Genomic DNA, 25,569 nt, shown 5'->3' on the forward strand with positions numbered 1-25,569 from the left:
CAATTTTGCTGTAAGCATCTGCAAAGCAGGGTTGGAAAACACATGCCAGGTCAACCATCTGTAGCTTGTCTGATGCTTTGAAGTACACATCAGCTGGACAACCCTACAGCAGCTATACGTTCTCCCAGGAGTAGGATATGACATTATTATTATAATTTTCAGCTGATTCAGCAAACCTTCAGCTCAGCAGCTTCAAGGGGTGGCTTGTTTCTATTCCACAAAGATCACTTGGATGTGGTGTTGTGCAAACAGCCACTAGTACAAGAATTCACCATTTCAGTAAGTGAGCTGCAGCTCTGTTCCCTATTTCCAGTTTCCTTTTCTAATTGTGGATGGCCCCTCCAGCCACAAGAAGTGGCTGCTCCCCTGTCTGTCTTTTGCAAACCACAGAAAGACCTAAGCTTGATATTGCAGAACTGGGTATTTTCTTCCCCAAAGATCCGAGCAGTCTGATCCAATACTTGCCACCAGTCAGACAGGCTCAATCCATCGTACTGATGCACCAGCTGGGGCTGTCCCTTCAGTTTTCAGGTGTGCTAGACCATGTTTTCATATGAAGTTTAACAGGCCCTGGTCCATGTTTAGTCCTGGAAGGATGAATGCCACCTGTTGTGAGAACATCTTAAATTTTTCCTCCTAGAAGCTCTCCAGACAATGCCCATTAACACCGTTCCAGGAAACCTAAGGTGTGACAGCACAAGGAGGCAGATATAATAACCAGCATAATAAACATGCTGGTTCAACAGCAGAGAAAATGGTGATTGCAGTATTTGTAATACCTTTTAGATATTGCTAAGCTGGTGGGAGGACAGAAGCTACTAAGTATGAATCACAGCCCACTTCTTATCCATGCATTAATCCAGGACCTCGACATCTACACTGACATGCATCAGCATGTTTCCAGCACTAAACCAATTATTTCACGTTACCATTGAAAGGTAGGTGTGGGGGAAGCTATTCCATTTTAGGCAGTTACTGGATTTCTCTATGCTCAGACACACAGTACAGCATATGTTCTTCAGCATTAAATTAATGCTTTATCCCTTGGACAACCCAAATGAGAAAATCTCTAAAAGGGAAGAAATGAAAACAGCCTTCATAGAAGAGCTAGCCAAATCCTCCTGTTGATTACACTCCAGCAAGAAAAGATATTTATCAGTGATCATCATATAAGCCATATTGCCTGACTGCTGGTATCATGTAGCTACCTGCAAGTGTGGTTAACTCTGTCTATGCCATGACACATAGTTAAATTTGGTTTATTTCAAAATCCTTAGCTGTGGGGTATGCATTGTGGACAGGCTCCATGGACACTGCTGAAACAGAAGCAATGCAGTAGCAGCATCCTCTGCAAACCCAGCATACTGAGAACTAAATTGCTTGGCAAGACTGTGTCCACCAAGCACAGAGTCTAGCATATTTTTTGATAAAAAATGGATCTAAGTATCTAAATCTGCCCACTGTTCTGAGGAAAAGTATCACGGACACTTACTTAAAAGAAAAAGAAAAAGAAAAGACTGTTGCTGCAGGAAAAAGTAAATGCAGGGGACTTGACCTTTGTGCGTCAACAGATTACAGAGGGTCACATATAACATGGGAAAAATTACTCAGTAAACACTCAGATAAAGTTTATAGATCTTTGCCTGCAAAAATCTCAGAGGGAAATAAGAAAAGAATGGGAGTGGTTTATTTCAATTCCTGCCTTCTATTTCTGTCCTTTAATTACGTCAGGAAAATCACTGAATGAACCACAGCCATTCATTTTATTTCCTATTGCCATTAGGCATGGTTAAAACTCCAGACATAACAGCTTCCAAATGCTTAACTGCAGGAATCTGGACATCCAGCGTTTTTTCTCCACAGTTGTTCAAGATTATGATATTGTTGTGCACATACTGTCTTTTGGGACACCAGGGCACTATAGACCTGAGGATAAGGACAGGGAGTATTGTCATGGATCTTCTTGTTACTCTAGAATCAATAATTAAAATTAATCACCAGAAAAAAAAAGAACTTGTAATTACCATAAATATTTCTAATTCAACACATAACTTGTTCATGGACCTCAGGGACTGAAAGAATATCAATAGCAAATTATAGTGACAAACTAGGGAAAATTTCAGCCTTTCCAAATCAAAGCTCTGCATTCCCACATCACAGATACAACTGAAGCACTACGCAAGGTATCATATAATCACAGAAACATAGAATGGGTTGGGTTCGAAGGAACCTTAAAGCTCATCTCATTCCAATCCCCCACACCATGGTTCCACTTATCCAGGTTGCTCAAGGCCCCTTCCATCCTGGCTATGAACGCTTCCAGGGATGGGGGGTCCACAGCTTCTCTGGGCAACCTGTGCCAGACCCTCACCACCCTCACAGTAAAGAATTTCTTCCTAATGTCTAATCTAAACCCACTCTCTTTCAGCTTGAAGCCATTCTTTGTCCTGTCACTACATGCCCCTGTAAAAAGTCCCTCTCCATCATTCTTATGCCCTCCCCTCAGGTACTGGAAGGCCACAGCTGAGGTCTTCTCTTCTCCAGGCTGAACAAACCCAGTTCTCTCAGGTATCATTTATGTTTTCAGACAATACTACAGGGCTGTGTGCTTTGACAGCTCAGGCTCTTGGCCAGCTACAGGGAAATCTCATTTGGCCTGTACAATTGATCTTATCCTATTCTGTGATGCTTAACATCATCAAACCCTGTCACTCTTTACAGCTGGACCAGAACCTGACTCTGGGGTGGGAGGGATGCTATGGGAGCCTGTAGCAGAGCAATGTGTTGAATAGTCCACATGCAGCCATCATTTCACAAGCAATGCCTCTAATACATCATCTGCCTCACTGTCCCCATGCTCTCCCTTCAGTGAGGGACACTCCCATAGAGAAAAAGTCATGGAGAGGAATAATATTTTAACAGCAATTAGGTATTGAGAGGCCTTACTGAAACTTCTGGTTTCCCTATAGATTCATAAAAAGCAACATTTAGGAAGAGCAGTTCTATGGGCTAAGCACAAAGGTGGGGATGGGGAGCTTTAAATTTACTTCCAGATCTGCCATAGACTTCTGGTAGTCCAAGGGCAGTCCCTGCGTGCACCTGTGTCCTAAATGAGCAGGTCTGAGCGTGGTTACCCACAGTCAGCCTGAAGCTCTCCAGATGCGAAGCTTGACACCAGAGCAATGTTGTCTGTGGGTGAGGGATTATTCTCATCTGCTCTTTTCAGGGGCTAGATTCACACCTCCTGGAGGTGTGACTCCACCAAAATGCTGTCCCTAAGAATAGTGCTCATCTCTCCACAGTTACACAAGTCCAGATCTGGCAGATGAGCTGTTACTTTGGGGGTGTTTTCAGAAGCCTGCCTGTGACGTCCAACAGCAAGCAAAACTCAGCAGATGGCTCCTACCTTAGTTCGCTGAGCAAACAAATCATCTCCTTGCCATAAAAGTCACTGGAAATAAGAGACACTGATGCTTTTGTGGCTAGATTACAGGGGCTAAAGGATATGGCAAGGTACTGACCCTCTGAATTTACACCCCTGGCTCAGTGACACAATAGTTTCCAGCAGCTGGACAATCTAACCCTAAGTAAATTTTAGCAAGACTTTGGTGACCTCAAAGGGAGGTGTTACGCCACAACACTTGGTAATTTCCCTGGTACCCGCGTAGCACAAGGTACAGACCGGTGGAACAGCTGAGAAGCAGAAATGTCTTTCCCAGGTGTTTTGATAAAGCCTCACCAAGGAGGTGGCAGAAGTGGAATCCCATGGCACTCTGTTTAACTGCAGCAGTGCTACTGGAAAGCACACAGCAGCCATAAGCAGAAATGTGACCACAGGGCTGTGAATGTGCTCATGAAGATTTTTAATAAACTCATCTAACAGCGCATATGGTACCACCGAGGCTTTGTTTTTGCAGGGAGTATGGAACAGTCAGACCAGAGCAGTTTTAAGCTTCCCAAGTTCATTGACTTATTCCTGATGGTGGGCAGCAGCCCCAACTCAACAGAAGACTGACAAAGGCCAAAAGGGTGTGATGGTGTTAATCGGGTCCCTGTAAAGGTCCCTGTAAAAAAGTGAACTCCCAGGAGTAAAAGACTTGCCAAACACCAGGAATAAAAACATCAATTTCCAAAGCACAGTTCTCTTTACTTCCTTTTTTTTTTTTTCCCCAATTTTTTTTCCTTTAAACAGGAAAAGGACAGGAATGTCTTACATATGTAACCTTCGACCCCCTCTTGACAGCACTAATGAACTGAGTTCCAGAATCTTGTCACATGTTGGGTATTTCAGGAAAATCTGTAAGAAAGTGTGGTCACTGGTTGTGTGTTCCTATGTTGTTCCTTCTGTCTGGTGTCACCCCATTACTGAGCAGTTAATCATCACTGTGGTGAGTGTCCTCCTCATGGTGGTGCAAAGGACACGGGGTGGCACGGCTGGACAACCTCATGCTGTTGCTCACAGACAGGCCAAGCACAGCACCTAAAGGTCTTGTCTCCTAGTCATCCCCTTCGACAACACCGTGCTCTCCTCTGGCTTGGCTCAGTACCTGAAGCTGCTGCCTGGCAGGAAGGAGGAAAGAAGAGGAGGGCAGAGCACTGCTGAGTGGTGCAAAGGAAGCAAAGTCCAAACCTCTGTACTGTGTTCATTATGGTCTCACACAACAAGACTCCCAGCCAGTGCAGTAGTTTTCTCTCCATGAGACTTAATCTGATGAAGAGTGGACAACTTGATCCAAAGAAGTCTGTGGACTTCACTGAAGATCATACCTGGCACACCTCAATCTTTATGTGCTTCCCAGGGCCCTAATATACCTTGAGGGCATTGACCTCAACTGGTGTCTCCATGCACAACCCCTGTCCAGAGCTCAGGACTTCACTTAAGCTCAGCCATGAGCCTTCTATCCTCGCCTGAGCTACGCTGGAGTCCCCATCTCCAGACTGTCATCTGTCCTAGTTTCCCAGATAAACCTATCCAGCTCTACTTTCTTGATGGACCTTGGACCTCTGCTGTAGATTTGTCTTCAGTCCTGCCTCTCGCCACTCGGCTTGGGCTCCTAAGAAGGCCCCGGATCTGGTTCATCACCTCACCTTGTCTGGAATGGTCAGGATGGACCCCATCACCAGTATCCTGTCCTGTCCCTGCCAGCCAGATGCTGCAGGACTGCACCCTGGTCAGTGAGAGCTCTGCCTGAACTGGGATCACCTCCACTTCCAGCTTGCCCCCTCTCGTAGCACAGCCCCACTCTGGCTGCTCCCTGACAGTGCCTCAACTGCTCTTTGAATGAATCCAACTTACACCTTCCTAAATGCAGAAGGAGCAGTGCAGATTGGTGCTGTAGCTATTCCTTCAGGGACTACTGAGACCACTTTTCACTTGATCAGACCACACTCCCTTCAGCCTTGAGCATGAAGGACACTGGGAAACATCTGCAGGTTGAGACAGGCAGAGAGGGCAGCTGGTGCCACAACCCTGACCACGCTGATAAGATGCTTGAGGATCACCCACCAGGCATCCTTCTGAGATCAAAGCATGCAAGCAGAGGAGGCGGAGCAGAGTCTGAGCCCACTACCAGAGCTCCCTGCTTTCCAATTAAATTTCAAAGAGATTCAGAACCCAGCTGCTGATCCAGCCCAGGGCAATGTGCATTGGCTATAGGAAGCTATATACATCTCTCCTATTCCACTAGAGACTTCATCAGGTGACCCGAGTCCAAGCGGCCCCCTTGCTGCTGGTCCTGATGAAAGAATTCTGGTTTGACCCTGGGTCCTGATCCAAGATGAAATTTGTCATTGACTCATAGGCCTTGCATTTCCTCTCCTATTGTCTGAAAGCCAATTTCAAAGCTGTTTTCGCAGCCCTTCATGACGTCCCAGTGCAGCTGTGCTAAATTCCATTGTGAAAGCAAAGAAATAAAAAAGGAACTAGGATCAGAGCAAACATTAAAAGCCTTCAGAAGAGATTTTCCTCTCCAGAGTGTTGATGGAGAGCCCATCGTGGTGGACCCAGAGAGGCTGCCCCCTCTGCAGCTGTGCTGGAGAGAGTGCAGACAGATTAAATTGATTAAAGTCCTTAAATCTTGCTATACCACACCTGCCACCCTGTGTTCCACTTTATTTCAGTCTTTACACAGACAAACCTCTTTCTGAATTCAGGAAGGATCTTTCTGTCTGCATTGTGAATGAACACAGGACTAGGACCTGACTTTTCATTCTTACTGACCTATATTGAGACCTTGTCTGTGCTGCTCTAAATGCCTTTTCATGCCACTCATTCACACTTGGTTTCTGAGTCATTCCTAACTAATTTTGTGAGCTGGTGGGTAGCGTACATACCTTCACACTCAGCCCTTGCAGTTAACTGCACAACACTTTGTTTTAAGGTTTGTTTTATTTTTTGAACCCTCCTGCTCAGTTAATGAGGCCTCATGGCTGGAGAAGTGCGGCAGGCAGACACACATCGCAGTTTAGCATTTCCTGTATTTTCTGACGAGCTCTGGGAGGGAATTTGCCCTCTGAAGTCTCCTGCAAGTTGTAGTGTGATGGATGTGGACATGCCCTTGCACGCACTGGCAGCCATGGCTTTCCACGGTGCAGCACCAGGTTCCTGCAAAGCTGGTTTGAGCGTTTTTCGGGAGTCTTGCTTCATACGAGGAAGGCCACCTTTCAGCAGCTGCCAGAGCTGATGTCAGACTGCACACACAATGGAGTTTTCAAGTCTTTATCAGTTCGTCTCTTCTCCCTTCACAGATATCCTGTAGACTTTGCACTGGGAAGGGACAAAGTCCCACCAGTCAGGAATAGGGATACTCAGGTACAACACACCCACCTCTGGCTGTACTTTCCCACTTCCCGGCTCTCACTGTGATAAAGGAGGACAAAGCATCTGTGTACCTTTGATCTATGCCTACATAATAGAAATTCTCCCTTTAGTGAAAGGCTCAAACCTTCACACCAGCTAGGACATAAATCCTGGCTGCAGCAGTAAGTCAATATGCACCACCTCGGTTTGCATTTCCCTTTCTTTGTCCTTACAGGCCTTTCTCAGCAACTGCCTCACCCTAAAGAAACATTTACCACCTCACCTAGCTTTGTTACAAGAACCTGTTCTATAGGTTTTATGGTTAATGTGGCCTTGAGTTACCAAGAAATCTGAACCTCACTCCTGTGACTTACACTGCCTAAAATACTTTCAAAGCTTCGATATATTGGTGGGTTTCCTTTGGATTTTAGTGGTCCCTTCCCCCAGAACCATACCCTAGTGCTTAGCAGTGCAACCCCACCATGGTGAGAGAAATCTGAATGTGAGGAAGGTGCCCAAATTTAACCCTTGCCTGGATGAGCTAACTTTCAGAAGCATCATGGATATGTTATGGGAGGATGCCAGGAGACTATCTCCTTTTTTGTCATTTCCACACTCATCAGCAATCTACAGCATGGAATCTGAAGTAATTTATGAGCAAGGTTAGTTCTTTTCACATACCATAGTAACATGGAGTTAATAAACTGAGCTTTTGCGAGGACTTCTTGGAAATAATGATGTGCAGCCCTGTACAGTTAGGGCAATGCTTGCATCACCACCTGAGGTCTATTAGTACCTCACCATCCACTCACCACTTTAAGGCTTGACTCTCTTTGGGCAGTTTTCTGGATTTCGTAAGCCTCAGACTACACTGGTCTCCAGAAATCATGAGCCATAGCTGACTAAAATGAGGGGCATGATTACTGAAACTCACTGCCAAGTTTTAACACATTATACTGAGCTGGCTTTTTGGCTGCCTTCACTTTATCACCTAATCATAGATTTATGGAAATTCTGAAGTGTTCTCAAAGTTATCTACTTAACTGTGGCCATTTGCAAATCCTTGGGCACAATCAAGCAATCAGCTGGGAAGCAGTGTCATGCAAAGTCAGTTTTCTGAATGGCTTTTCACAAAAATAGACCCGGAACCAGAAGAGCTGCTTGTTCCCGCTACCCTGACTTAATCGCCCATCTCCCTCCTACTTTCTTGTCCCACTACTGCACATAGCAATCATTCAGTAGAAGATGACAAAACCGTATGTAGTGGCAATACCCACCCCAGCATGCTACTGACAGGTTGTGTGCAAATCAAGTGCACTTCCCCAGTCTCAAATCACCAGTCTTGATAAGACATTCGCGCTGCATAGTACTTCACATATATTAATGTCCATGCATTTCATATTCAGGACACATGCAGCAGCTCTGGACCCTGAGACTCTCTAACCTGTGTTGTATAGTTCGTGGATGAAAATGACCATACTGCCATTAGTCAAACCTGTTAGCAAGTCAGACTGTCCCCGTCACAAAATATTAGTGTGTTCTAAACTGCTGAGTTTTTTCAGATCTTGCCAAGAAAATACTTGTCATGTTCTTAAACCAAAACATGATTCAAAGGAGCTCCCAAGTAACTGAATGATTAATTTCGCCACTGGAATTCAGATATTCAGAGGACAAAAATTCACAAAATTCACTTCAGTATTAATTGGCAGCTGCAAACACTTTGAAAGAATGCAGCTTCAGGATAGCCTCGCAGCGGGGATAATCCTGCAGGCAGGCAGGACACATCTAGTGGCTGAGCTAACCTTCCTCTGCACACAGCATCAAAACCTGGCCACAAGGTTCAGAAATCAAGTTGCCTAAGGGGCTCCCTGGCAAATTAGCCTGGCTGACCTGGGACACAGCCAGCCCGTGTCAAGGCGCTCTTTGGAATCACAGATTTCAAGGCACAATGTGAACTTAAGTAGGCAGTTAAGAATCTGGCAGAAAAGCTGGCAGAAAGCCACAAGGGCCAGATTCAAAACCTTCCTGACAGAGATGATTTCACTGCAAAAGCTGAGGAATGGACACATTTCCTTTCATATTTTACTTTAAATGGAGACAAATTTCCATGGAAAACTCCCCCCCAGGTTCCATTATTGAAAGGCCTTGGAGCCTGATCCTGCAAATGCTTTGACTCAACAAATTATTTTCTGGAAGTGAGCGAAGTCACTGCGGCATGCTTTTCCAGAATCAGATCTCCTACAACTGCCCATTTTTCAGGCTGACTCAGCAGCAATCCACCTCTGATAGTTCATCTGGCATGCGTTTGCCTGGTTTGCAGAGCCATAGCTGGCATGCAGTTCTGTTCACTCCTTTGAAACAACACTTGAGACATGAAGCAGATGCAGCTACATCTGTGACTACATCTGCATGAAACAACATACGCTGGTTACTTACAGCATATTCAAACTGCAGATTGAAATCACGGTTGTTTGCTTGAAGTTGTCTCTCTTCCTCTGCAAAGAAGAGGAAACACATCAGTCATGCTTGAGGGTAAAGCAGAGTCAACACAGATGTGAATGAAGCATCAAAAAGGGCAAGCAGAGCTGCTAGAAGGGAGTGACACAGTGAATTGGAGCCCTGTGTCAGCAGCCCCGTGTCAGGGACCTGAAGTGGCTGGTGACAGTGATGGAGCAGCACTGTGGACTGGTACCACGGCACTCTTAACACCATATAAGCAGTCTCCTCTACCCACAACTCATTGCAATGCCAGTGCTGGGTCTATGGGTTATTCACCTTCTGGGTAGGAGTTCCCACTTAACTAGTGGTGCTCGCTCTTCCTGCCCTGCTCCATCTCTTCCCCCTAAAGTCTCTGAAGCTGTTGCCATCAGCCTACAGTTGGTGCCTTTCTTCCACTACAGGTGCATTTCTGAGCATCATCCCACCAATGGGACACCATCACCACAGCTATCATGAAATCAAACGTTACTGGAAGGATATCAAAAGATCATCAAATCTGTCCTTTACTTCAAGGCAGGGTCTTGCCTCTCTACCACCAAAATGACATAGAAAGCTCCAGCAATGCCTATTCTTCAACTGCCTTCCCTGCATTATCTAACATAAAACTCATTACTTCAATTTCAAGAAGTTTTGTCTTCTCCTGGGAGGGTCAAAGGTGGTCTTCTGCTTCCCCTAAGTTCCTTGTGCTACTTGTCAAGGACACAGAGTACAGACAGTTGAGGGAGGGGATTGTTCCTCTCTGCTCTGCACTGGTGCAGCCTCACCTTGAGTCCTGTGTGCAGTTTTGGGCACCATAGCATACGAAAGGTATAAAAGCTACTAGAAAGAGACCAGAGGAGGGTCATGTGGATGGTAAAAGGACTGGAGGGGAAGCCATATGGGGAACAGCTGAGGTCACTTGGTCTGTTCAGCCTGGAGAGGAGACTGTGGGGACACCTCATCACTGTCTACAACTTCCTCAGGAGGGGAGGAGAAGGGGGAGGCACTGATCTCCTCTCTGTGGTGACCAGTGACAGGACCCAAGGGAATGGCCTGAAGTTGTGTCAGGGGAGGTTTAAGTTGGATATCAGGAAAACATTTTTCAGCCAGAGGACCGTTGGGCACTGCAACAGCTCCCTGGGGAAGTGGTCACAGCACCAAGCCTGCCAGAGTTCAAGGAGTGTTTGGACCTCATGTTCTCAGGCACGAGATGTGGCTCTTGGGGCAGCTCTGTGCAGGAATTCTATGACTCTGTGATTCCAAGTTCACTACATACTGAAGGCTGTTTTGTCTCCCCAAGGGTAAGCAGCTCCCATTTCTTCAGCCACTTCTTATGCATTAATCCATCAGTACCAGCACCACTCTTGCTGCTCTCCAGTGGCCTTCCCAGCTACTTCACCCCACTCCGGATGAATGCCCAAAATGGGCCATGGTTTGCAGCTGAGGCCTTACCAAAGCTGAGCAGAGCACAAGGGACATGCAACTTTCCTTGCAGACAATGCATATTGTGCATAAGAATTCACCCAGGAGTAATTTAAATATCCTTATGCACCACCAGCACACAGAGGATGGCTTCCCAGAATATGATCCATTTTGGCAGATCCTTTCTGGCAGAGCCAGATGCCTCATCAGGCAATGCAAATCTTTCATTTGTCCTTGCTGAACTGCATCCAAATTCTTTCAGACTATTTCTCCAACTAGTCAATTCTAATCCTGTCTTTCAGTGTGCTTGTAGCTCCTGCCAGTGTGATGCCATTCACAGATGTACTAAGTGTGTTCTTTATTCTGTCAGCCAAGATGTAGAAGTAAATATTGAATACCAGACTCAGGATGGGATATACCCCTGATGGATCTTTCAAGTTTCTTAATCAGTCATCAATATCTATTGTTAATGACTTTTTTTTTCCTGAAAAATCTGGCACTCACTGTATTGTGATTTTATCTCAGGCATGTATCTCCCATTTACTTGTAAAAATGCCACAAGTGACAGTCAAGATACATTGCAGCTATCTGAGGCTTTTTCAATAGCCCTCCAGCTACCACTAAAACAGAATTAATTTTGGTTTGATGCAGTTTTTCAGGACTGCTGACTGTTAATCATCTCTTCCCCACACACACACTCCTAGTTACTTTGAAGTGGTTTGCTGTATTGTTTTAACGTTTACTCAAGTGAACCCAATACATCTATAATTGCTCAGCTTTTCTTTTTCCTCTGTTTCAAGACAGATGCTGTGCTTGCTCTCTTCCCAGTCTTCTGAACTTTGTCTGCCTATGAGCCAGACTTTCAAAGGCACCACTGCTCCAGGGCATGCTTTACCTTACCAAGTAAACCACTCTCTCTCTATTCCAGCCCAAAACCTACCCCTTTCTCCTCTGCTTCTGGCAAGTATTATGTTAGATATCTAGAGAAAAAAAAATCAACAAAACAACAAAGAACCCCATAAGAAAACCCCTGATTTCTTAGCTTTATTTGCTAGGCCTTTTCCACTGAGCCTCCCCAAAGACCACAGCTCTTAGAGAACAACTTTTATTGCCCTTTACGTCCTTGATAGACTTTCCTCACTTTGAGCCTTTGCCACACTGTTTGTGCTGGATAAAACAGTTCTGCACCTTCTACAGGCATCCTTCCTTTGTCTGAAGCAAATGGGGAGCTTCTGATTTCACCACCTCACTCACCTTTCTGAGCATTTCTCTGAAAGGTGATAACATATACATGTGCCCTTAATATCAATTAATAATATACGTCCCCTTAATATCAATTATTTAAGGAAATGACAGCCCTGCCTAATTCTCCCTCCACCCCAGGATTCTTTCCCATGAGACCTCAGTTATTAGTTCTTCATATTTACTGAAGGTTTCCTTCTTGAAGTTAATGTTAAACAATTTGATACTGTCACTTTTTCCTAAGTATCATCCCATCATTTCGTAACTATTCCTGTTTACACTCCCTCCAGCTTTCAGAGGACCAGCCAACTCCTCCCATTCCCTTCCTTTTTGGAGGGAATCACTTCTGAAACAACTTCCTCTCCTCTCCAAAAAGTTATCCACCTCTGCACCAAAACTCTGTGCCAGCTGAGTAGGTCCTGTTCCTCCACACTTCTCTCCAACTCTGCCTCTGCATAGCTAGAATTCTTCATTTACCACCATGCCCTGCCTCTCAGAAAACTGTATTTTCTTTTTTTTTTCCCCACAAAAGACTGTCCTTGTTTTGCCATGCCTGTGTTCTTTACCTTGTAGCATTACTCAGAGATCTGCAATTTGTTCATCTCTTTCTTCAAGCTGCATCTCAGACCACGCAGTCATAAAAGGAAAACCTCTGTTAACCTTACAGAATTAAGTTTTATTCTTTTCTATTAATATTCCAGCCTCATGAGTTACCACAGCAGGTGTTTGTTACACCTATTATATGATGATGTGTTAAGACATCATTTCTTCTAGTTCTTCCTGTTTGTCCACTTTTGCATTAGCAAGCATCTAAGCTGTTCAGTGCACCGAACTGCTAGTCTTCCTCCTTTTCCTCCAATGACCCTGTAAATATACAGCATCCCTAATTTTTAAGCCCTTTTTCAAACCAACATTTTTTAGTATCTGTCTGTAGGCTGTTTTCATCAAGCCCTCTAATCACTAACGTGAAGCTAATGTGAGCAGGCAAATGTGCTCTTCTCCTTCTTCAGGCACATCTAACAGTATCAGTCATTTTGAAATCAGCTGCCATCTGCCCCAAATGGATGATTCAGATCAACCACAGCGGCTTCATTCAGTACCCTCAAAGTGCTTAATAATCCTTCACCGATTTCCTCAGACAAATTTTTCTTATCTTCACAACAGGGAGAACAATGTACTAAGAGATCAGAGTCACTTATCTGGTGTCCCAGAGGAAAACAGAAGCAGAGCTCAAGAGGTCCAGACTTGCTGGGCTTCAACTATTGTGTTGTGTGCTCCTTCAGGAATTTTCCTCAGAGCAACCGGGAATCTCAAAGCTGATGAAAGATAAACCTATTTGTTAAAAACAGAAGTTCCCAACACTTGCCTGTTTCCTGCCATACAGTAAGTGCTACCCTTATCCCCTCCTCAGGGGCTCCAAGTCTAGTCCTGGAAGAAATGTCACAGAAAAGATAAATGGTGTTAATGTAAATAGGAATAGGTGACAAAGCTTGAAAGCCTCTCGGGCTACACGGCAGAGCCTCGGTGTCACACAGCAGCTTCTGAAGTCCTCAGTGGCCTTCTGTTTTGTATGCAGAAACGGAAATCCAAGCGCTACAGGCAGCAGCTGAACATGCCCTGAGTTCCTTTGCTCTTCCCAGGGCACACTGGGGGAGCAAGAAGCCATCCCCTTTCTCAGGTTGCCCCCACGGTCTTTGCAGCCAGGGAAGAGGCACTTGACACATGGATTTGAACTCAAGAGTCTCAAATGCTCTTAGAAAGAAGCTGACACACCTATGTGCCCCAGTGAGGAAAGGAGCCTCTCAGAACAGTGAGAGATGCAGCCTCCAAATGGCTTTCATATGAGAAACATTAATGGCAGCAAACGGCTCTGGGATGGCAGAGAAACGAGGCAGTGGGACATGAAACAGAACAGAAATTAAAATCAAGGCACTGCACTCCCATATGGCACCTAAGCACAGGTTTTCTGTGATAACGCCTTTCTGAAGGCCCCAGCTAACTGTGAATCTGGTTCAAAACTGAACGGAGCCTTTCTCTGCCATAGCCATCCATCCCTCTCAGAGGCAGCGTCCCTAAAGGCCAAAACATGAGACTAATTTCTAGTGGCGAGAATTCAGTTTTTTCCTGCTGGGTAACAGCCAATACCTTTGGCTAAATCAAGAAAAATCACAATAAATTTCACAGGGAGCCTCATCCAACAGCATCAACAAGGAGAACTTCCTGTCCTCTGGCTACACCAAAGGAGAACCACTCTGACCACATGCACAGGCCAACACTGCCTCAGTGGTTTTTACCAGCTGAAGACACTGAGGTCCTACTGCTGTGCCTCCTAATCCAGCAGTTCTCAACCATCACAGACCATGCGACTCCTGTTTGTTTCTGGAACAGTGTGCGCAGAAATGAAGACTCTTGGATCACCACAATAAACAAAAATTTAAGAAAAGTCAAGCATTATACCAGCTTTGCCTGGAAACCATAACTCAGGGGTTTCTGGCTGTAGATCCAAGCATGCGTGTCTTATCATGCCCTGTTGCTTCTGAAAGCAATGAGGAAAAAGGGAGGGGAAAGCTGTACGGATATCAGATGAGAAGTTTTTCATTTCTTGAAACTTTTTAATATATCTCTAAGCAAGTCAAATGTTCTGCTTCTGCAAATTGCATTCACTGGAAAGAAGGAATGGTATTTGTGCTCCAAGTTTTCATTTCACTGCCACTGAAAACTATTTTAAATTATTCATCAGTGGAAACTCGGCGTACATAAATATGGCTTAGTGCCCAGTTCTTGGTCTAACCACTGAGACCAAGTCAGTGGGAAAGTGCCTGTTTTCTCAGGCAGACAGTTTTAGAAGCTAAACCTCAGAGTAACATCTGTATTTAATAAAATAAAACCCATGCCAAAAAATCAGCTATAAATGTAACTGGCCAGCCCACCAGCCTCTTACTTTAAGACTGCTGCATGGAAAAGTCCTGCAAAAGGTTAGATTCAAGATCTGATCAGACAGCCTGGAAATTTGTTTCTGGTTTATGCTAAGGAGCATGTGCCAAGAGAAGTGCTTTCAATGGGGTATTGGAAAACTTTTGTAGATATTGGGTCTTGTGGCTCCAATAAACGGGAGGTTAAGATCTGCCTGGTTTTGCCAAGTCCTACACAAACTAGGCACTGATACCTCCTGCAAGAAATGAACACAGCCCAATTAGGGGAGTGCCTGCGTAACTAACCCTGACAACAAAACAGAGACAGCATAAACTCTGTAAAAATAATAATCTCTCCTCCACCCTTTAAACAAGTGACCTCAAGAGCAAAAACTCTGCCCTGGACCAGCTACAAAGAGTGGCATCCAGGAGCTGGACTCATCTCCCCAGCTTCCCTTACAGAGTAGCTCTTAGCAAAGCTATTATCCTTACCAAGTTGTGAAAGCTGTAACAGATTGTTCTGGTTCCAAGGGAACTGACCCTACTGGGACTGTAATTCAGGGCTCCCCTGCAACAGGCTATAAGCAGTCTCAGAAGACCCCCTCCAGTCACACAACTCATGATGTGTCTCCTGCTACATCCTCCTTGTCCCATCTCCCTCCTACTTTTGTTGTCCTTACTTTGGGCACCTCATCATCACTGTGTGGCCCAGCTTTCAGTATCACCTCTCAACTATGGCCACCTCACACTCAGCATGCAGGAGATCAGTCATCTCTGAACAGGCAGAGAAATCCTGGCCCTATTTTCTGGTCTTTGCGAGACTGTTCCTCCAGGTGCACAAGAGACTGGAAACTGCCATGGTAAGTCAGTACCTCTATCCTCCCCTCAAAAAAACTGAGAATTACAGTCTCCATTGAAAGGCAACTCCATGGGAGAGGGCAAAGTCATCATATACTGTGTTAGGCAACCAAAATCCTCTTCTCCTAGGAGGTTATTATACAACCTAATAGCTAAAATCTCCTTGCACCTTAAAGCAATAATTGCCCCTTTTTGCAATCATTAGGGGTGAAAGAACCATGCAACAAGTGTCTTGATTTGCAGGTACTGTATGTGGGTAGAGTCCCAGTTGTTGAGGTAAAGAGAATGGGATTATTTTACAGCACTGATACCACAGGTTTTCACATTCATAACACAGCAGCACCTTGCTGGGATCAGAGCTGCAACGAGTGAACTCCTTCCAAAACCAAAGCCAGGGACCTTTACACGAGAAGTTCATTATCTCATATGGATCAGAGGACGTATGGATGAAACAAAGAGCCATATGACAGGTCTGAGGGTCATACTGGTTAAATATCTGTATTTCACAGCCAGTCTGGGACACAGACATTTGTCAGACCCCCATCACCTGAGTGTCACCCTCATGCTGTAACCTGACCGGTGCTGCGCACCTGCTGCTCTGCAGCACGAAACCAAAGCCCATCCCTGCCCTGAACTGCAGCCAGAGCCTGGCAGGGTTCAGCGAGCATGGCTGGGGCAGCAGGAGCAGTGAGAAACCAGTGGGATGGAAACAGGGAGAGGGAGGTCAGAGCCAAACCCATCTGGGAGCAGGAACATGCCCAGCTGCCTGGCAAACAAATGTGGTTTTTTTATTGACTCAGAGGTCGGGCTCTCCAGGGCTCCATGCTACAAACCCACACATTTTTAATGTGCAGATGCCCCCTTTTCTAGGGAGACTCTCTGGCTGCTCTGGCTGGTGAGGATTTATGCTGGCAATTTTCATCTCTGAAATGGAGTAGATTGTGCTGAGTGTGAGGCATTTAATAAAGAAAAAGCATGCATCGTGACCTTACAGCGACACCATCATCAATGGGTTTAGCCCTATTTCCTCCTTCCTGTCCTTCAATTATTAATAAATATATTTATTGTGTCTTTTTGCCTCAAAAAACCAAGAAACCTCCTTCCTCCTGAAGAAATAAAAAAATGCAAGAAATACACTTTTGTGGTCATGGACTGCATCTTTGGTGATTGTACTGAGCTTAGCCTCCTGCTAAGCATCAAACAAACACCACATATAGGGGAATTTCTCACACAGGTAAAACACTTCATACATCCCTGGTATAGAAAGCCAAATTATTTTGCTACTGGAATCACTAACAGAGGACCCACTTATGTGATATACTGACCTCTTCCATTTTCATACAGCAGATGAAAGGTCTGAAATAAAAAACCCTGAGGGTGAACTGGAAATATTTCCACCTCAGGTTTAGTAAATTTTTAATATCAACATAAAGTTCAGTGGTAGAGCCTGCCCTTTTCTAAAAGCAGCATTTTTTATTATCACCATAAGAAGAGAGAACAGAAGAACAGAGAGCTCCAAAAGGATGCCTCAGATTTGCCCAGCATGTACAACACTTGTGGTCAAACAGCTCTCTTGGGACACAGGTGGAAGAAGTGTTGGATAACCTTAAACCTGAAAATATTCCCATTTAGGTTTTTCTAGGAAGAGACACGGGCTGACTCATCTCTCCCTTTTCCCATCTCCTGCAATAACACCAGTTCTGGTTTTCCTTCCTTTTCTACTCCTGGCAATGTCTCACCCACATGCCCCGGCTCTGGGCAGAGGTGGGGACTCCCACTCACCATGTCTCAAAAATGCCTGGCAACAAATTAATTCTCAAGAAGCATCTACGTCTTTTTGTATTTGTTTCAGTCTGCTTCAGAATGAAACATACATTTTTAAAATATATTGGCTGTACAAATTGTCTCTTCCTCATTTTGAAAAAATTTGATTTCTGCCCCCACCCCCCCCTTGCCCACCCATTTGGTTTAGAATTTTGTATCACTCCATGTCCTGGTTTTATTTCTGATAGTAGTTCACAATATTTTGACTAATATTAACATGCCAAAAAAAGCAGCTGAAATAGTATTTTGTTTTTATTTTGAAAACTAGTCTGACAGTCACTGGCTGTCACATATAATTTCCTTTACTAGAAAACAGTATCTCCTAGACATGCTGGTAAATGCCGCAGCTTGACACAATTGCACATGTTGTTAATAACAGCAAGGCACAGTGATAGGAAGTGATGCAAAAAAATCATAAAAATAAATACAGCTCCAAAACGAACTTTGAGAAGTTTTTCAATTCACAGTTATTTCCCTCATGGGAAATTATGTAAAAATAAATACATTTTTCATATTCAGTGTCTATTGTGGTGAGACATTTCCTATTAGATCAGAGTGGGGATCCCAGAAGGCAGCTGAGCTTGGTGTCCCGTAGTGCCAGTTGTGGGCTGCCTTCCCCCTGAGCTGCCAAGTCCTTCCCAGAGCCCGACTGCTCCAAGTCCAGTTGCCTTGGTGAGCAGCAAGAAGGAAAACTCAGCGGAGCTTTCCAAAAGCACTACCTCAATTTATAACCTTCCTCTTCCTCTCACAGTGCCCTGAGGCTGGGCTTATGGAGATGAAACTGCTGCAATGACTGCCCTTCCATCCATGTAGTTGAATTCACTCTGCTCTCTATTCCCATTTTTTTCATGGACAGTATCTGCCTATCCCTGTCCTCGAGGTATGAAGCTCCAATGCTGAACTAAACTGCCATGGGATGAAGCCAGTGAGTAGAGATATTCCACAATTATCAGCCATCTCCAACCTTCCATACACTCCATGAACTAGGAGTGCCCCCCTTCCTCTCTGTTTCTTTTAGCTCAGCATAAAAGATCTCAGGCACCTTTTCCACAGAAACACCACTGCTGCTTATCTAAGAGGTGTACTTCCCTGCTTCAGCTGAACAGCTTCCAGGAGCTAGGCATTTTTGTCTGTCTGACATGACCTGCGTTTTAGTTACATTCCTGATTACTTCTATAAAGAACTTGAAACTACAAAAAGCCAACTCTTATCTCCAAGAAACTTAAGACCACGTAACCTGTCCTCTTAAACTACACCTATCAAATTTCGCCTCCACTTCAGCTCAAGTGGAAACCATGTCTTGCTGGGTAGAAACACTGGATCTCGTGGGAGCAATCCTGATCCCAGATCCAGCGGCTGATGCCTGAGGTAATCCATTCCCTCCCATGGAGGTCATACCATGAGCACGGCTCTTCATCAAGGTTGAACATCATCCAGCTTTGTTTTTGGAACAGAAATTTCATCTTTTCATAAGCAATACTGTCCCTCCAAGATGAGCACATGGGATGTTCCCTGTGGGAGGGCCTTGCCTGCTCTCAGGCAGTACAGTCCTTTGGACTTCTGCAAACATAAAACTTATAAACTCTTGGATTAAAATTGCACTTCAACACTGGCATTTATGCCTAGTGAAATGTTTGCAAGGAGCACTCATAGCTTGGGGCTGCAAGGCAAAATAATTAAAAACAAAAGGGGAGGAGAAAACACTCTTAGCTTCCTGTTATGGAAGCTCCTCATTCCCTGATTGCCCCAGCTTCCTTTATCCTCTGAACTATTTCCAGTTTGCTTTCATTGGTTTTGAACTTATGATCAGATGTGAAAATAAATTATTTTTCCCAAAAAAATATAGGGTTTATATCTAGGAAGATCTGAGTTTCTCAAATACTTGTCTGAAGAGGGTGGGGCTGAATTCTTCTCTGCTAAAACCCAGGCCCAGGCCCAGGAAAAACACAACACTTTCCTAATATAGCAACAGAATCTTTTTGATAATCTGAACAGCTACTGCTTAACAAGTGGGGATGCCCTGAGTGGATGGTGGCTCACAGACAAACCGGTACTCCCTCATCAGCAAAGCCAAGATGAGGTAAAAAAGATCTCGGGCTGGCAGAGACCCTGCCCTGGAAGCATTCGCAACCTCCTCTCCTGGGACTGCCAGAGAAGCAAACGGATGCCCCTGTCTTAAAAGCAGGGCTCACAGTCTGCCCTGGTCCAGGAAGGGGAAATAGCAGCACAATTGCAAAAATAAACCCCTGGGAAAAAGCTGTTCAGTCCTCTGAGCTCAGAGAGGTTGGAAAATAATTTAATGTCAAAATACAAGTAGGGCAGTAATTCCACATTCATCAAACACAGGGAGGAACACCCTGAAAGGAAAGGCTAGAGACTTTCCCTCTTCACTGTATCTGCAGACCTGGATCCCTGACCAGAGGCTCCACACTGGGTCTTCCAGGGTGCACACACATGTGCTCTCAGGGTGCATGTCTCTGATTTACTCTTCTTCCTGTTTCTGATTGAAGGAAATATCGGGGCCATTGCCATCATAAAGTAGAATCATGCAATTGTTAGGCTGGAAAAGACCTCCAAGATCAGCGAATCCAACTGTTTACCCAGCCAACTCCACCGCTAAACCGTATCCCTAAATGCCACATCTGCACATCCACTAAATACCTCCAGAGATGGTGACTCTACCACTGCCATGGGCAGCCTGTTCCAGTGCTTGACAACCCCTTCTGTGAAGAAATTTTTCCTAACACCCAATCTAAACTTCCCCTAGTATATCTTAAGGCCATTTCTTCTTGTCCTGTTGCTTGTTACCTAGTAGAAGAGACTGACCTACACCTAACTACAGCTTCAAGTAGTTTAAGAGGGCAATAAAGTCTCCTCTGAGACTCTTTTTCTCCAGGTTAAATGCCCCCCAGCTCCCTCAGCTGCTCTTTACAAGACTTGTGCTCTAGACCCTTCACCAGCTTCTTTTCACTTCTCTGGACATGCTCCAGCACCTCCATCTTTCTTGTGAGGGGCTCAAAACTGAACACAGAATTTGAGTTGCACCAGTACGTTTCATCATCCAAAGACTGCACTGGATCTTTGCACTGTGCTTTGCTCATCCACCCCACACCTGCAAAGGATTCTTGCATAAAAAAACCCACCAAAATTCAATTTCCCCAAGGCAGTCATGTGTCACAACAGCGCACCAACTCTGTAGCTGGCTCTGTTGCAGATGTGCCCCTGTTCACTGGCACCCAGTCCACAGCACTCCCCCAAGGTAGTATGAAATTCAGGAAAAGGAAAGAAAGTGTATCTTCCCCCACCTGCTCTGCAGGGCCAGACATGCTCCCAAACAGGAGCTCAAGGACTTGCATGTGTGCTGTATTTACATTCCTTTGCTCCCATGATAATGGCATTACCAGACCACACTCACCTTTCAATTTCTTCTTTCCAAATTTTAATCCAAATAGAGACATCCCAGAACTTTATTTTAGTCCAACTCCATGGAATTTCTACAAGAGAAAAGAGAAGGCAATTCACAACAAATACAGCATCACATACATGTAATTATATGCCAAAAAAATGAGGGAAACAAACTCCTAAACACTGTGGCCAATAGCCACAGTTTATCATCTAGAATGCTTTAAAATACAAAACAATCTTAGGTTTTCAGGTTGCACTGCATCAGTGGGCTACCCTACCTTGGACATGCTGATCAATTCATCTCCTGACATGGCACAAAGAAGGGGCCAGTGGAGGAGAGACTGGAAAGGACATTCCCGCTACATTGGTGCTATATGAAAATGAGAAATACACACGCAGGGCTTGTACTTAAGGCACAGAGGAACTGCGTGTCTACCCAGAGCAAGACCAGCTTCCTTGAAGAGGAGGAAGCAGCGGGAAGCACTGGTTTCCTGTAAATCCGCCTCTGCTCAACATGTGCTGGCTCACACTGTTGTCCATTGCTGGTCATCCTGCATGTTTGGGCAGACTAGAATGACATTTCTCCCCCATTGGCTGCAAACTACTTGGCCCAGAAACCTAAAGCCAGGCACCAGAAATGCATTTAAGGCCCCGAATACATCCTGATAGGCAGAGGAATTGAGCATTTAAAAAAAAAAAAAAAATCACATCCAAACTGGCTGGTAGTGAAACTTTCTGTGTCCTAATCATCAGACAAGTTTATTTAAAGGATTTGAAGGTGATGTTGGTGCTGACAACCTAGGGGATCTGTGAACATGAGAAAAGCTGGCATTGCTCTGTGACCCGGAGCCTGAATCAACAGGAACACTCTGCCAGTTGTTTAAGTGGTCAGTGAGCCAAGCTGAGACACTTAAGGGAGTCACAATCTATCTGTAACAAGTTTTCTAGGTGACAGAATGTAGTTTTTGCACTTTATCCCATGCTATCTGTGTAAAGCAAGGGTGCATAAGGAGACAGGAATAACAAATATATCATATTTTGGAAACACACATGTGCAAACATAGCCTGTGCCACTGCCCAAATGCAAGCCTGATACAACACTGCCGGTGCAAGTTTAGGCTTCATGTCTTTTCAGAAAATACAGGTAAACTTTAAGGAAAACTCTACCATCCTTGCATAGGTCAAACTTCTGCACAGATCTCTGCCCCAGATGCTAAAGCAAAGCTCTATTTAGCAGCTACAGCTCAGTGAGTCTGAATTCAGTGAGGGGTCTGGGAGCCTCTTTGTGCCCACTCTGCTTGGAAGAAGTCCCTTTCCTTTCATTCATCAATTGTTTCTGCTCATCATGACAAATGCTTTGGCAACACCTCTCCCCAGAATTTCTCTGCCCACGAAGCCAAACCACTTAAAGTTAAAATATGCATCAATATATCACAACCTAAAGCTTCCTCGATCCTGCTGACCAAACTAACTTTCCATCCCTGAGCTCAGTCAATCACTTTCAACATATTTCTTCCATGTTTTGGAATTACTATTATGTCTTACGAAATCCTACTAACTAGGACAGAGAGCTCCCCGTAAGATGGTGGGGAGAGCGAGACACTACCCACACACACAGAGGTAAATACCTCAGATTTCCAAAAGCACCGAGAGCCACAGATCTGATAATCACTAATCTGGTAATCCTGGCAGCACAGGGATGCAAAAGGTTGACTGGTTGTCATCAGAATATTGATGATTACATGAGTCATATGAACTCTGGATGCTGCTTTATTTGCGAAACATTTTAAAAAACAATAGTCACTGTTCACTGTCAGCACAAAGATGCAAAAGGTTAACTGGTTATAATCATCATATTGATGATTACATGATCCATATGAACCTTGGATCTTCTTGTATTTTCCAAACATTTTAGAAAAACAATCCCCAGCTCCCAAACTTCTCCCAGCTGTGCGCTCAATTGACAAGGCATATAATTTCAGCAGAGCGTGAAATAAAGATGTTTATGTTTTTGGGGGAGCAGAGAAGAGAAGGTGGTTATAAGCCTTCTTTCAGCATCAATAACATGAAACAAACAATAGACCTTCACATCTTCTGAACAAAAACCTGCAACTCCCTTCAGCTCTGACATATAGCTTTTGTTAATTACTGTGATTCTTTGAACACTGGTTTCTGGTGGGAGTGCAGTGTGACAAGAAGACTGAAACAATACACTGTTCTGATATGGAAGGCATGTAGTTCCCACAGTGCATTAAATCAGGATTGCATTGATTGAACGTCTTCACTCAGCAGTAAATTTAAGTTACCATCATAGCCAGCACAAATACCCTTACAGGCTTTCAATTCCCACAAAACTTTGCCTTTTAAGGCAGACATGGGAGGTAACTTTGCCACATTCATTTGTACCAATTACCTCTCCGGTACATCATTTCCACCACACAGACTCGGCATACCTGCTCACTTAGTTAAATCCCAGGAGTTACGTATGAATCCTTCCCAAGCTGACCTGATCCTTTAGGCAAAACTCAGTTCCTGACTTGCTCAAACCACAGTGTAATTTGAGAATGTGTCAGTATTCAATGGGCACACAGACGATGGCATTAAGAGCTGGGCACACCCCTGTTGCATTGAGGTGTACCCTTTATTTTCATAATATTGCAAATTTCTTCCTTTACTGTCTTGTTATTGACTCACACATCTAATCCCCATACTTCTTTACTGAGGAAAGCCACTCTCATGCTGGCTGTAGCTTCTGTGAGAGGCTGCCTGCTCACACCCCCTCTGTGACAATACACTGTCACACTTCCAGGTGTCTGTTTTCAGTCTGAGAGTTCATTGACCACCAGCTGCCAGTGTGAAAACAAACACAAGCAAGTAATGGTGAAGTTGTCCCCTTTGGTGGAGCAACAGGTACTGCTCCTGTTTGTCTCAATGACCACAGCTTGTGCAGACAGCTTGGATGACCTTGGCTCCTCCTGTCTTTCAGTCCCAGGTCTTTTTTCTTGGCTTACTTTAAACTCTCAATTCTACCTGCAGAGTCCAACATCTTTGCACCTGTATTTATCAACAACCTCCCTCAGGGTATTTTTTTTCCCCACAGATTTCACATGTAATCAAAATTCATGCCTCTGTTCCATTTTCTTTGCTTTTCTATTTTTTAAGTCTGAGATTCAGTTTCCCTTCCAAACTTGCAGTGATGGGTCATCAGCCTCCTATCACTCACATCCATTTTTAATTACAGTTTTAATTTCTCTTTGTGCTTTCTGGGAAAAAAAAAAAATTACCAGGGGAAAAAAATTATCTCATATTTCATTGGTTGTGTGGCATTAAGTATTGTCAAATTTTGGTAGGACAATTTCATAGCCTCCTTTTCCTGAATTAATTAAAAAACCAATAAACACACCAAAAAAACCATTCTATAGTCAAAAAAAAAAAAAGGCAATTTCCTGTTTTTCTTAAGTCTCTCTGGTACCAGCTATGGTGAGGCAAAGTGAAGTGCTGCTTCAGTCTCCTCTAGTTGCTTTCCACAGTCTGTGTCAGCCCTTCTGGATTCTTTGTTGTTGTTCCGTTTTCCACTTGATTATTTTTGGATTTTCTTTATTTCTTTTTACCCCACGTATTCTGCACTGTTCAATAATCAACTGAGGCTCAGAGTATTTGAACACTCATGCAGGTCCAACCCTTCAGCTTAACAGGACACATGTTGCTTCCCTGTATTTTCAGGGCCTATAGCAGAAATTATTTAAAGTCCAAATTCCCCATTCTTCATTTATGGGGAATTGGGGGTATAAGCGACAAATAAATTATCCCCTCTCAACATATAACACCTTTGTACCTACAGGGCTCTATGAACTGTGTCTCCATTGCTTACACATCTGCAAAGACAATCCACGTGCTTTATGGCAGCTGACAGTTTGATCACGGGCTCTGAGTATTTCAATATCCACAACGAGAAGCTGCTTTGACAGCTCTTGAATAAGGAAGGGATGTTTTCTCATAAACCAAGTTCAGACTTATTTAAAGAAGCCAGACAGGTCAAGGCAATCCCAAGTACAGGCTGGGCAGAGAATGGATTGAAAGCAGACCCCAGGAGAAGGCCTTGAAGGAGCTAGTGGATGAGAACCTCAACATGAGCTTGCCATGTGCACTCACAGCCCAGAGAGCCAAACGTGTCCTGGGCTGCATCCAGACCCCCGTGGGCAGCAGGGGAGGGAGGGGATTCTGCCCCTCTGCTCCGCTCTGCTGAGACCCACCTGAAGCACTGCATCCAGCTCTGGGGTCCCAGCACAGGAGGGACAGGGACCTGCTGGAACCAGTCCAGAGGGGAGGCTACCAAGATGATCAGAGGGATGGAGCATCTCTCCTATGAGGAAAGGATGAGAGAGCTGGGATTGTTCAGCCTGGAGAAGGGAAGGTTTTGGGGAGATCTCAGAGCAAATGTCAGTACTTAAAGAGGCCACAAGAGAACTTGAGAGGTACTTTTGGCAAGACATGTAATGACAGGACAAGGGGGAATGGCTTCAAACTGCAAGAGATAGGCTGAGATTAGATATTAGGAAGACATTCTTAACTGTGAGGGTGGTGAGGCACTGGAATAGGTTGCCCACAGAAGCTGTGGCTGTCCCATCC

General features: G+C 44.6%; 1 protein-coding gene across 6 annotated transcripts in view; it reads right to left on the reverse strand.

Moving 5' to 3' along the window:
* Positions 1-25,569, reverse strand: part of LOC121664928 (phospholipid-transporting ATPase ID-like) — an 84,667-nt gene that overhangs the window by 44,005 nt on the left and 15,093 nt on the right. For 5 of the 6 annotated variants that reach the window (XM_042028635.1, XM_042028639.1, XM_042028637.1 and 2 more), the window contains 2 exons: positions 20,951-21,029; positions 9,236-9,294 (listed from right to left, as the gene is read on the reverse strand). In XM_042028635.1, coding sequence (XP_041884569.1) covers positions 9,236-9,294; positions 20,951-20,993 — 102 coding nt within the window. In that variant the 5' untranslated portion in view covers positions 20,994-21,029. Of the gene's footprint in view, positions 1-9,235; positions 9,295-20,950; positions 21,030-21,218; positions 21,283-25,569 lie in introns of those variants that run through there. The other variant, XM_042028638.1, reaches the window with a different exon arrangement.

The sequence above is a fragment of the Corvus kubaryi genome, unplaced genomic scaffold, assembly GCF_017639235.1.
Source record: "Corvus kubaryi isolate FWS band 111438036 unplaced genomic scaffold, C.kubaryi_AGA036_p1.0 37308, whole genome shotgun sequence".
In the NCBI taxonomy this organism is placed as follows: Eukaryota; Metazoa; Chordata; class Aves; order Passeriformes; family Corvidae; genus Corvus; species Corvus kubaryi.